The sequence below is a fragment of the Vanderwaltozyma polyspora genome, genomic scaffold, assembly GCF_000150035.1.
Source record: "Vanderwaltozyma polyspora DSM 70294 KpolScaffold1033 genomic scaffold, whole genome shotgun sequence".
Lineage (NCBI taxonomy): Eukaryota > Fungi > Ascomycota > Saccharomycetes > Saccharomycetales > Saccharomycetaceae > Vanderwaltozyma > Vanderwaltozyma polyspora.
This window is the reverse complement of record NW_001834673.1, coordinates 74,987-88,931: the sequence shown is the minus strand read 5'-3', so window position 1 is coordinate 88,931 and position 13,945 is coordinate 74,987. Positions and strand designations below refer to the sequence as shown.

The 13,945-nt window shown below is 31.0% G+C and overlaps 3 protein-coding genes and 1 non-coding gene across 4 annotated transcripts; 2 read left to right on the top strand and 2 right to left on the bottom strand.

Moving 5' to 3' along the window:
• Window positions 1–334: 334 nt before the first annotated feature.
• On the bottom strand, window positions 335–4,267 carry NUP145 (nucleocytoplasmic transporter NUP145; the record flags this gene model as incomplete). Its single annotated transcript, XM_001645534.1, has 1 exon — window positions 335–4,267. The coding sequence occupies one exon, from the start codon at window positions 4,265–4,267 to the stop codon at window positions 335–337; it is 3,933 nt and encodes a 1,310-aa protein (XP_001645584.1).
• A 1,500-nt stretch (window positions 4,268–5,767) lies between these two features.
• PAN2 (poly(A)-specific ribonuclease) lies at window positions 5,768–9,274 on the top strand (the record flags this gene model as incomplete). Its single annotated transcript, XM_001645533.1, has 1 exon — window positions 5,768–9,274. One exon carries the CDS (start codon window positions 5,768–5,770, stop codon window positions 9,272–9,274), a length of 3,507 nt encoding a protein of 1,168 aa, XP_001645583.1.
• Window positions 9,275–10,550: 1,276 nt separating this feature from the next.
• On the top strand, window positions 10,551–12,230 carry PPQ1 (protein-serine/threonine phosphatase; the record flags this gene model as incomplete). Its single annotated transcript, XM_001645532.1, has 1 exon — window positions 10,551–12,230. The coding sequence occupies one exon, from the start codon at window positions 10,551–10,553 to the stop codon at window positions 12,228–12,230; it is 1,680 nt and encodes a 559-aa protein (XP_001645582.1).
• Window positions 12,231–12,649: 419 nt separating this feature from the next.
• Kpol_1033trna1 lies at window positions 12,650–12,721 on the bottom strand. Its single transcript has one exon. It is a non-coding gene; the product is annotated as a tRNA-Glu (tRNA).
• Between the last annotated feature and the right edge of the window lie 1,224 nt (window positions 12,722–13,945).

The window sequence follows — 13,945 nt, the reverse complement described above, 5'->3', positions numbered from 1 at the left end:
TTTTAAATATACCAGATTTTCTTCTCGTTCTTTTTATCTCCCTTTTACATATAGCTATATTTACTTCTATAACTAAAATTTTAAATTTAGACATTACAAATACATTCATTTACTTATACCGTTAAATTATTTATCTATTTTCATGTTTTTAATATTCGCTTTAAATTCTTTCCGTATATCATAGGAATAAAAGTTATCTAAAAACCTAAAACATTCTAAAATATACTAATATAATAATGTTGTTATAACTATTTAAATAAATATGTAGTTATTAAATGTTACTTTTATAAATTAAATGCAAAATATGATATTTAACAAAGCCTGATCTGTGTAGTTACACCTTTGTCAATACTGATTGAAGATATGCCTTTTCTGGTTGACCAACTGGTAACTTGAGTAATTTTACTTTCAATGCATTATTGACTTCATCTCCAAACTTTTTTATTATTATTGAAAATGCCACTCTCGACATCTCATTGCAACAAATATAGATCATCTTGGTAGATTTGTTATTCTCAGCTAGCACAGGTAATGAACTTATTAATTTTTCTAACAGCGGCTTTTCATCTTGCTTATCCAATACTAAAGAAAGGTAATATTCAAAAACACCTAGACCATTATTCCAATTTTCAATTCTATCTTTAGCAAATGAATTCAACAATTGACGAAGAACTATTAGATCTGAACCCCCTTTTAATATTAAGTAAGGAGCGACATTTGTGGTTAGGACAGTCTCCGCACTTTTGAAATCGTCTGCTTTTAAAAGATATCTTACTTCAGATAAATAGTCATGTTCATAATGGCTGTATAGCGCGAGAGCCTGATTGATCAATGAAGAAGGAACATGTAACTTGTCTAGAATATGTTTATCAAAATCGTTCTTCAATCCTAAAATTTCATGCATTACTATGTTATCCATTTCTTGTTTAGCAGACTTATCATTGATAATAAACGAAGTTGCAAAAAGTGCTTCTTTATATAAACCATCTATTTTCAATTCCTCTATATGATTAATAGTTAAATTATCACAGAACCCATCAGAAAATCTGTAAGAATTATAATGTCTCAAAACTTGAATAAAATACCATAGAAATGACATATCTAAACTGTTTTCCGTTACACTTGTATTTTTGATAACATCCTCTATATTTCTGGAAGCAAAAGTCTTCAAAAGGTAGTAACTTTTATCTGATGATACAGATATTTTCTCAAGAGAGATTCTGACAATCTCTTCCAATTCATACTCATCTACTTGGGAATAAAAAATGTTTAAACCAAATTGAGTCAACCATCCAAATTCTATGGAGATTTCTTCTCTTGATTCTCTATTATTAAATAAGGATCCGCTCAATAGTTCAAATATACGCCTAATCTTTTTGTCGACAGTGTGGCCAATCATATCCCATTTAGAAAGTTGTAAGGACGCAAACTCTCTAATACGTGGGTTATTTGAACCAAGATAAGTTATTAATACAGCTAAATGTCCATTATTTGATTTTATTGCAGTTTCAGTGGCACTAACAATATCATTCAAAGCTAGATATAAAAATATTTTGTCCAAATCGTCAGATGTAGTGGAAATTCTTGTTAAAATATCATGACTGGTTTGTTCAACAATCCATTTACACAGAGAGGAGAATCTAATATTTTTTAACAATTTCGATTTTTCACTTTCACTTTCAACATCATAAGATATATTAATACAATCAAACAATACAGAACAAAGTTTCCAAATATTTTGTTCAATTTTATTTGCATGAAAACTTAATGCTATATCGCTAAATGTGAATGTGCTTGATTCTATTACAGGATATGCATTAGATTCTCTGTTTGATATCTGAACTGAATTTAGATGCTTTTCAAATAGTTCATAAACAATATCTTCGTTAAAAGCACTGCATACAGGGGTGTGTAATAATTTTACTGTATTAGATTCATTAGTCAACAATCTGGAGTCATGACAGAATCTAACCATCTTATAGGAAGTAATTCTACGTTCAGATTTCACTCTTTTCTCTAGTTCCATACCATCATTAAATTCATCAAATAATAGGGTTAAATCGTGTGATGCATTATTTAAAGATGGATCCTTCAAAGATCTAAAGACGGAACGGAGTGAAGAACCCGCTATTTTCAATTGATCTACCCAACGGTTTGAGATATCCAAATTAGGATTTTCTTCTAAACCTTCAAAATCTTTTTCTTCGACATCAGGCTCGTATTGTTTTTCCTCAACGATTAAATCATCGTTGTTCATTTGAATGTCAACTGAATCTTCACCTACCACATAGTTAGAATAATCATAATCTTGTCTATCGCTTGACATTTCTGCACTTTCAATAAAGGATTGCTTAGATTCTATCAAATCATTTCCTATTTCGGAGCCAATGACTTTTGAAATTGCAAGCTTTTTTGCTGTGAAATTGGAAACATTATTAGCAATAACAAGGGCACTTTTATTAAAGGAGTTTTCATCCGTAGATGTACTTTTCTTCTTTTCTTCATTTGACAATTGTTTATTATTTTCTTCGTCATCTTCTATTAAACCCCAAATACTAAAGTGTTTAACCTTGAAAGTCCAAGAACCAGAATGTGGATTGTAGGAAATAAATTCCATGTCTCGCTGGTTCCTCAAACGATCTACAAATAATTGGAGCTCATCAATTCGTGAGACATCTTTAATTGGAAGCCCGGTATTTCTATCTGTTGGATAAACATCCTCAATAGTGATAGTTGCAGGAACATTAATACCGTAACCAATTTGTGGTTTAGACTCCTCATCAGGGTATACTTCCACAGTCCTTGTACTATAAAAATTAACAATATTTCCAAATAGAAAACCTTTAAGGTCAGAGGCAAATGCCGTTAAGTCAACTGGAAAATTAAATGTAATACAGCCATAATTTTTTCTACCTATAACGAAGTGCGAGACCTCGGATAATTGTTGAATAGTCATATTTGATAGTTGCTCAATAGAAGGCGAACACCAATATTCGGATTCGGTTGAAGAAGTTTTTCCTTCATCACCTTGACTAGTAATCAAAGTTGGTACAAGCTTGGGTTGAATCGAGTCCGTTTTATTGTTCAAAGTTGGTTCTATAACGGTATCATTGTTTAAAGTTTCCGATGAATCAATAGAGTTATTTTCATTGTTATTTTCTTTTGTAATCTTTGCTTCTCCTGAAAATAGCTTCAACTTTTTGGCGGCACTTCTGTTTGGCTCAATTTTCAACTTACGCATGTCACTTACGTCATTGTTAGGTAAACAAACTACACCATTTTTACTATTTGATTCTGATAAATTGTTAGAACCTAGTATATCCCTGGCAATGTTATTTTGTGAAGTATTGGACCATTCATTTCTTTTAGAACGGGAAAATATGCCTTGAGTGGATGACCCTTTTTGAAACAGATTTAATCTTGAATTTAATTTATTAATCAAGGAAGAGTTAGAAGTTGGGCGGATATTAGCTGTAGGAACCACAGATGAACTTCTCCTACTGTCTAATTTTGGAGCTGATGTGGTTGAATTTGAAGGTTGTAAAGACTCTGTAATTTTTTTATTCTTACCTAAACTAGCAGTAATTGATTCAGGCATTGTAGTAAGTGATGATGGAGTTGCACCAATATTTAATCCATATGGATATGATGATGTATTTGTAGTAGTTGGGATATTGTTGCCAAACAAACCACCTGATGTGGATGTTGATAGTGTTGACTTATTTCCAAATAGTCCAGAGGATTGTGGCTGTTGTTGTTGTGTAGCACTGTTTCCAAAGAGAGAGACAGAAGGTGCAGGGGCTGTGCTTGCAGCATTATTAGAACCAAACAAACCCGTTTTAGGGGCATTTGTTGTAGAGTTGTTACCAAATAAACTGCCGGATGTAGTTGTGGAATTATTTGTAGAGCCGAACAAATTACCAGTTGTAGCAGGTTGAGTTGGTTTGCTTCCAAACAAACCACCAGTAGTATTAGCAGGTGGGGCAGTTGGAATTTGTGCAGAATTAGTAGAAGAGCCTCCGAATAAACCGCCACCTGTACCGGTTGCTGTATTTGTGTTACCAAAGAGACCGCCAGTATTAGTGGAAGATGGACTTGGGGTAGAAGCTCCAATATTGGTATTATTATTAGTTACATTTCCAAACAAAGTATTTGGCTTTGAAGGCAATTGAAAATTATTTGCTGCAGGAGTAGGAGTGGAAGTCGGAGTAGCGGTATTTACATTACCAAACAATGTATTTGTATTATTTGGATTTCTACTAAACATTATAGTATTATTGTTGTAATTGAAATTATCCTTAGTATTAATGTATTATTGGTAAGATAATAAATCTTGTGTGGGAGCCTTCTTTTTCAGAATAGAAAGTGAAAAGTATAGAAAACAAACAGAGAATCAAAAATAAAAGATGATATTCTAGGACTCAATAATTATCATAAACCTTCTCTGATAAAAATATAAAAAAGGGATAACGTTGTGATCCAAATGAACTCGTCAAAAATAGATAAATAAAGAAATATGGAAAGTTTCAACTATATCTATATCTGATGTAGTATCTATTTATTTTTGATTTTTTAAGTTCGATCAAAAGTAATAAGATTCGAATCAAAAAAAACAAAATAAATATTAAGAAAATGAGAGAAACTCTATATTTCCCTGACGAACCTCTTGAGCAAACTTCCCTAAAGATCACCTCGATCTGATATTGCACTTTGATATACTATCGGTGCAATTGTACAATGTATAATTTCTTTAATGAATTTGTTCAACTTAACATTACATTTTTATTGAATATTTTTTTTTCGTCAATATTTAGAACCGAACTGTTTTTTTTTTTGATTTTTTAGGTTCCTTTCCTTTTCTTGTTGTACCAAATTTATTTTAATATGGCTGTGTCACGTGGTATTTTGATATCACGTGGTTGTGTGTATGTCACGTGATAGGTACTGTTAAAGGTAGGGTAATGTCTGCCTGTTTGTTGTGGTATTTTATTTTGTAAATTTCCAGTTGAAGGTTAAGCAATATCGGAAACCTAAGGAAAAAAGTAATGAAAAAATAAATACATATATATGTATAAATATTTATATTATATATATATATATATATATATATATTTGAAGCTTATAATATTGAAATAAAGGGTTTGATATATTGTTAAATCCAGCAAGTTGCCGTTAAGACAAGTGAATTGAAACTATATATAGCTTAACTTAAGAGACTCTCTTTACTTCTCTTTTTTAAAGTTATTTTTTTTTTTGCTTCTGCTTTTCGCTATAAACTATTGAATTTAGGCTTATTTAAGGTTTTTAGGTTCCTAAGATATAGCAACTATTACAGTACATATAGATACAGAAACACGGGATTTGAAATAATATAGGAGGGTTTCGTTACTATTTATTATTCAAAGGTTGGAAAATAAAGTAAAGCGATAAATAAAAGTTTCATTGTTAATTATTAACTATATTGTTATCCTAACTTTTGCATCCCATCAATAAATTGTCAATATTTATATATATATATGATAATTTTATTCATTATCTAACGGTAGAAGAAATCTTTGTGCTATTAGGCTAATTGTGTATTATATTACAGAGTGGGGATTGGAAAACAAATCAAGGATAGTAAAGATAAAGTGATTGTTAGCAAGAACTACATAATAGGGGAATTGGCTAATTGTAAATTAATTAGTCTCATTATTGTTTTTTTGGTATATTCATCCAAGAAGAAAATAAAAGAGACCAGAAAAAATTGGAAATATAGCTTATTGAAATGAACAATTGGCAATTATCGTATTCAACACCAGTTGATTTAATTGAACATTTGAAAAAACCTTATTTTAGATATGATAATAAAGAAAAAGAGGCAACGAAAATTATCTTTGATGAAAGGGCAAATTTGATTTGGTGTGGTGATAGTTATGGTAGAATATCTTCTTATGATCCAAATTTTCAGTTATACACTCGTTACACAGGTCATTTTGGTGCCATGCCAGTAAATGATATGCTATCCCATAGAGATGGTATTCTATCATTAAGTGACGATTCTTTGCATTTTTCAAATAGAAGGGGTGTGACCACAATGAATATAACCAGTATAGATATCTCTCTCTTGAGTGGTTTGAAAACTATGTGTTATGCTTCAAAAGACGTTCAAAATGTTTTATATTGTGCTGGTAACAATTCAAATTCTGGTATACTTTCAATTGATTTAAATAAAAATTGTCTATCATCGATAATTGATTACTCTTCAAAGGTAAAATTGATGTGTTCTAATAATAAAATTATCTCAATTGGTAAACAATCAGGTTCCATAGATCTATTGGACCCAAATTCGAATCATATCATAAAATCATTTTCCGCTCATTCTGCAACTATTTCATGCATGGACTCAAGAGATTATACTTTAGTAACAGTAGGGAAATCACGAAGGTTTAATAGTATGTTTGCGGATCCATTCATTAATGTTTATGATTTGAGAACTATGCAACAGTTGCCTCCGGTATCGTTTTCCAAGGGAACAAATATGGGTTCTGGAGGTGCGGATTATGTGAAATTACATCCAGTCCTACCTACAGTGATGACTGTGGCTTCCGAACAAGGTTCATTTGATTTTATAGATTTATCGAATCCAACTCTAAGAACTCAATTCGTACATCCTTGTCGTTCAGTTAAAGATATGGTAATATCAGCCAACGGTGATTATTTAGGGTTTTTAACAGGTGATAACACTTTGGGGACCTGGTGTAGGTCAAGTTCGAATCCTGGATTTACTAATACTCCAGATATATTAGAATATCCAGATTTTATAAATGATGGTATTTTAAATGTACCAGGTTCCATTGACAATGATGATTACTCCCTAAGTTCTGTAGGTATGCCCTATTACCCTGAAAAGTTACTTTCAGCTTGGTCTCAAGTTGTTTTCAGAAGTAAAGGTACTCTTCCGAAGGCAATTGATGTTTCTCAATTAACGAATTCAAAACTCCAACCTATTAAACCGCAACAGACTAATATTATTCCATCTAATAACAATAATGGTATCAATAACAATAATAATAACAACAGTAATATTAACAACAACGGCAACAACAATAATAATAAATTACCACATTTTTATAAATATAATTGTTCAAAATATGGACATCGTAATGTAATCGAGTCCTATGTTTGTTATAAAGATATAAGAAAAACTGTGACCAATAAGCTAAACATTGTGAACAAGAACTCTTCAGCGAACGGTACTTTAAATGTAATCGATACGGAATTACTGCGATGTAAGCCGTTGAATGATCAAGAAATTCCTCCTGCATATATAAAATTACAATTGACTCATGGCCGTTACGGTTCTGATAACTTCGATTTCAAATCGTTTAATAAGACAACATTTTCTGGATTAGATACAGATATTGATCACCCTTACACTAACTCGATACTTCAGTTATACAGATTTATTCCTGAAATCTTTAATTTTATTGTGGGCTGTTTAAAGGATGAAAATTTTACACAAAATTCTTTACTTACAGAGACGGGTTATTTATTTGATATGATGCAAAGATCCCAAGGCAGAGTCTGTTTCACTTCTAATTTCCAAACAACCTTGGATTCTTTAGATGATTCATCAATGACTAATTCTTCGACACCAAACATGATGCACTTGCAACAAAATAATACCATATTTCAGTCGTTAGAATGTTTATCATTAGATTCTGAAGATATGGGCTCTTTGAATTGTGCAGATAGCCTAGCAAAGGGGCAAACCCAGAAATTTAATGATCGTTTCCTAAATAGCTTAATTGCAGATGAATTACAGAGAAGTACGCATACTATTACTATAGAAGAAGATTTTGGATTTCATCTGGAATCTGAGGTGCTGTCCAGTTGCTCTCATTATGAGAAGAAAACTAGAATTATTCCGACACTGTCAGTAACTTCTCCTGTAAGAAACTCAACAAAACATATTAATCGTAAATTAACAAACCATACAATTTTACCATATATCGAATCTTCTATGAAAAGGATTAAACAAGTACAAAGCACCTGTGAGATCTGTAATAAAAACGAAATAGTTGAACATGAAATAGTGATAAAAAATCTTCCTCCAGTAATGTCCTTAGAATTACTTTTATCTGAGAATGAGTGGACAGTTGCCAAATCTGTAAATGATTGGTTATCCCCTGAATTTTATGCAACTATGTCTAAGGATAAGGCAGTTCTCAAGAACCATCCTAATGAATTAAAAACTTCCAATCCTATCTTTAAATACGAGCTAAATGGATATGTAGCCAAAGTTACTGACACGACTGGTGAGAATAGGTATGTCACCTATTCAAAGATATATGACAATGATGATAAACGTTACAAGTGGTATTTATTCAATGACTATTTGGTTACAGAAATAGAGGAAGAGGAAGCGTTGAATATAACCTATTGGTGGAAAACAGTAGAGACTGTAATATATTGCGATTCTGAAGAGTTACGCAAGCCATTTTTATCAGTTGATACTTATCCGATAAACTATAACATTTTATATCGTGATCATTTTGCCAATGGTGTTAGAAAAGATGCTGCAGCTCAGTATCAACTATTAACAAAAGGTGAATTATCTGATATCCCTAAACCTGGTACATTAATTGCAATTGACGCAGAATTTGTGATATTAAATGAAGAAATGAGTGACATTGATTGTAAAGGTATCAAGACAATTATCAGGCCTAAAAAAACTGCATTAGCAAGAGTTTCAGTGTTACGTGGTGAAGAAGGTGATTTATACGGAGTTCCGTTTATTGATGATTATATTGTTCAAACTGACCATATTCAAGATTATGTTACTAAGTACAGTGGTATTAACCCTGGAGATTTAGATCCTAAGAATAGTTCTAAAGCCTTAGTGACTAGGACAGTAGCTTACAGAAAGATTTGGTTGTTAATGCAATTAGGGTGTGTATTTGTTGGACATGGTTTAAGTAACGATTTCAAACAAATTAATATCAATGTTCCACAGGAGCAGATTAGGGATACTGCCATTTACTTCCTCCAAGGTAAAAGATTTTTATCATTAAGATACTTGGCATATGCTATCCTTGATAGAAACATCCAAGAAGGCAATCATGATTCGATTGAAGATGCGTACACTGCATTAATCCTTTACAAGAAATACCTTGATTTGAAAGAAAAGGGCACCTTGAATCACGTGCTAGATGTCATCTATGAAGAAGGTAGAACAACCAATTATAAAGTACCAGAAACCAATAAAGAAGTGGTAGTTACCAAATATTGAAATGAAAATAAAAGGACATGAAGAAAGGGACAACTAATAGATGTTGCTGAAAACAATTAAAATTAAAATTAGAGCCACAGCAATAACAATACCAGCAGCTGACCTGACTTTTAACGAAAGAAAGAAAGAAAAAATAAAAAAGATACACCAAAAAGAAAAAATACACCAAAAAAAATTACAAAAACAATAAAAGACAAATGATATACCCATAACCAAAAAAGTATACATTTTACCAATCTCTATTGATTATTATAATTATAATTGCAATAGGTGATTAATCCCACCGAGATTAGTCTAATCTATTACGTATATACATTTTAACCATAAACGTACACTACGTACCATATATATATATATATATTACTAATAATCTTATGTGACTATATCATTAGAAACGACACTCTTTATTTTTTGTTGAATAAATTTTTTTTTCCTTGCCTGTCTCTTTTCGAAAAGGGAAAAAGGAAATTTAATTGATACCATTAGCATCATCATCATCATCATCATCATCAAATTTAATTACATAAAAAAAAAGTTAGAAATTAAGAAAATACCTATTAAATTTAAGTTTAAGTTAAAGTTTAGTGTATTTTTTGTTGTTGTTCTTTTTTAAATTTGATCTTTTAATTGTTCAGAGGGGAACTATATATTGGCAATTTGGTTCGAGCCTAACAATTCATATTTCTATCCTTTTTTTAATAAACATTTTTTCTACTTTATTTTTTTTTTCTTTTAAGCCTGCTTACTGGTTTCGTAATAGTGGTAGTGTATACGACATTTGTAGTAATATTAACTGATTCTATTGCAAAAAGTACTGGATACTTTATTGGCAGGGGAAAAAATAAAAAATAAATTAAAAGATAATAATATACAACCTGATTATAATACAAATTTATAGTCGTATACTTGTTCACAATACGGAACTAAATTTTGCTTGAGTTTGTTTGTGTTTAAATTGAGAATTTGTTTTACAGTAATCCTATCTGAACTGACCGAGTGGGTACCCTGTTTATTTCATATTATAATATTTGAAGTTCTCATTAGATAGTTCAACATTTTTTTTTAAAAAATTTAGACTAGAACGTTGGAAAAAAAAGATAAAAAATAAATAAATAAAAAAAAGAATAAGCACTTCGTGTTACCTATTATTTCCCCCATTATTAATTTTTTTTATTCTTACTAAACTTATTTTAATTTTAAGATAAAAAGAATACAAAATAACCATAAATATAAAAAGTATAATAACCATCAATCGTATAAGAATATACCTTATAGTATGGGAAACAGCCCGTCAAGGACAAGTAATAGCAATACACTAGTACCGAAGAGCTCATCCAGTAATCAACAACAATTAACAACTAGTGATGACCTTAATAATAACGAACCTAATGACCCAGATGATAGTAGGCCACCTACTATCTATAATAAAAATACGAAGGATATAGAAGTTACCTCTATACCAATTAAAAAACCATCAGAAAGAACAAATTTTGGAAGAAATGGTTCACTGGTAAGAAACCAAGGAAGTGGTAATACTAATATTGAATATAGTGCTACTCCAGGAATGGTCATTCTTTCAACAAATAACAGTAATAGTAATAATAGCAATGCTAACAAATTGAAGTCAAGAAATTCAAATTCAAATTACAATTTGGACATAGATATCTCCTTAGCAAAGGCTTTCTCTACGTCAACAACAATTGCATCAGTAGGTAGTAGCAATAGTGATTATTTCGGTAGTAGTGGCAGTAGTGAAAATACGCTTTTCATTTCTTCTCATAATTCTATGAAGGATGACCCAAACAATCAAAATAGTAGCTTTGTCAAGACTATCGCAAGTACTCCGACAACTGCTATCAATACTCACAATCATTTATCAACAAGTCAAGTTTCAAATAAGATGAACGGATCCTATTCCGGAAACAATAGCTATAATAATAGCGGAGTGTCAACTTCATTCTCATCTATACCTAATTATAGATCAACCGCCAAACCTGTCTTTTTGAAGAGATATCCTCATGACAGTTCAAGTTCTGACGGTTTGGATGTTGATGACGCCATTGAAAAATTGTTAAAATTGGGTGAATCTAGAGTCTATAAATCAAAAGATTTCCCCTTCCATTCTTGGGAAATTCAATTGATCTGTTACCATGCAAGAGAAATATTCATGCATCAACCATCGTTATTGAAACTACAGGCACCAATTAAGGTAGTCGGTGATCTTCATGGACAATATTCAGATCTTTTACGAATTTTGAAATTGAGCGGTGTCCCGCCAGAAACTAATTATCTATGTCTGGGTGATTATGTTGACCGTGGTAAGCAATCTTTGGAAACTATATTATTACTGTTATGTTATAAGATCAAATACAAGGACAATTTTTTTATGTTACGAGGCAATCATGAATCGGCAAATGTTACGAAAATGTATGGTTTCTATGATGAATGTAAGAGAAGGAAAAATACAAAAGTTTGGAAAATGTTTATTGATGTATTTAATACATTACCGTTCGCTGCAGTTATTCAAGACAAAATTTTCTGTGTCCACGGTGGTATTTCACCTGAATTGAAATCAATGGAACAAATTGAGAGTATTAAAAGACCAACAGATATTCCTGATGAGGGTTTAATAACTGATATCTTGTGGAGTGATCCAAATGCACAAGCACAAGCATGGTCATTGAATGACAGGGGTGTTTCATACACATTTGGTAAAAAGACTGTTGTTGATTTTTGCTCTCAGTTCAAATTTGATTTAATTATCAGAGGACACATGGTAGTAGAAGACGGTTACGAATTTTTTGCAAAGAAGAAATTGGTAACTGTTTTTTCAGCTCCTAATTATTGTGGTGAATTCCAAAACTGGGGTGCTGTCATGAGTGTTACCACTGGTTTGATGTGTAGTTTCGAACTGCTGAAACCTCATGTGATTAAACAGAAGAAATCTAAGAATTGACAGAAGTTCCCAGTTTTCTGACTACCGATCAGATTAGTTCTAAATTAATTTTCCATTTGTCCTTTTTGTGATCATCCCCTCAAGAATTACGTTATTTCTTCGTCTCAAAAACCAACTGTACAATATATTAACAATTTTTTGGTCGCAACATTTTTAATGCTAATATTTCTTACTCTCCCTTACTCGGTATTCTGAAGTTTAAAGCTAAAATAAGTTTATACTTCGTTTTACTTGAAGTAATTTTTTCATATTAAATAATTTTTGACTAACTCCTATATAAAATGATGAAAAAATATAATGAACCCAGGCTGTTTTGTCTATAATCAATAGTTTCTATTTTCTATTTATTAATAATAATTATTGTCATATAATCTTAAAGTAAATGAGTGTCTAAGTTTTCAAAAAAAATTAGAAATAAACTCCGATACGGGGAGTCGAACCCCGGTCTCCACGGTGAAAGCGTGATGTGATAGCCGTTACACTATATCGGATAGTAACTTGTTGAAATTTTTAATAATTATTTTAACCACGTCCGCAGATGTATTGTCGTATAGATTGACTTGCATGTGATTCTCACATGAGTGGAACTTTTCAACTGCAGTAATGTGTAGGCTAATTACCCAAGTCAATGGCCTCTCCATTTTGACGTAACTACTACAAACATCAGGTAGTTCTTATGAATAGATCTGGAAATTTTGGGATTTGGAAAAAGCAGTAGAACTTGATAATTGTTCATTATTTGGGAATAAATAAATTTTCTTTTGTCATATATTTCTATTGAATATAGTTTAGAATATTTCAATTGTCTTCTCATCCAATGATTGGAAGTTTTTCGTCGTCGATTAGTTCTATTTATTTGCTTTATTTGATGTACCTTAATAATGTTAACTTTTGCACTATAAATGAATACCATTTTTTGGTTATAAATTATGAAACTATTTTTACTTCTTTATGATTTAAAATCGTAGTTTGGTCAATCACCTAGAGTTCTTATACTAACAAGATTTTAAATATGTTTTGGTTTAAGTTTCTTGGCAAACTCATATAATATTTGTATCTAAAAAAAAGTGATTTTGTAAAAACAAATCATTAACTTCTGGGTCATGTTGGGTTCGATAACTCTTTCCAAAACTAAATTTCCTAACAAATTAAAAGAATATGGTGGGGTCATTTCCAAACATTGGCTAGTTCCTACAATTATTACATGAATTTGATTAACATATTTTGTTTACCCAATTGTTTCTCAAATTAACAATTATAGGATTAATTTGCGGAATATTTCCCATCCTCCTTCTTAGAGATTATACCAAGTGTTGCAAGAGTAACCATGGTTTCTATTTATATTCCAAATATCCCTTAAAAGTATACCTGCCATCTAGATCATTGTCAATCAATGTTAAGCTGCAATATGCGCAATCATGGAACTGCAAGAATTGCTTACACCAAATATGATATTTCATAAACTAAATACGACATGCATTCATATTAAATTGAACAATTATTAATAACAACTCAAACATCCAGAAGTTATTAGAAACAGTTTAAATTAATGAGAGGTGACATTATACAAATACTGACATTTTACTAATATTATTGTATTGTTTCAACATAGTTTAATACGAATGGATTGTAAGATCTATGACACCAGATAATAAGTGTTATTATCGTTCATACTTATAAAGAATAATAGTAATTACTATTTGAAACAGTTGTAT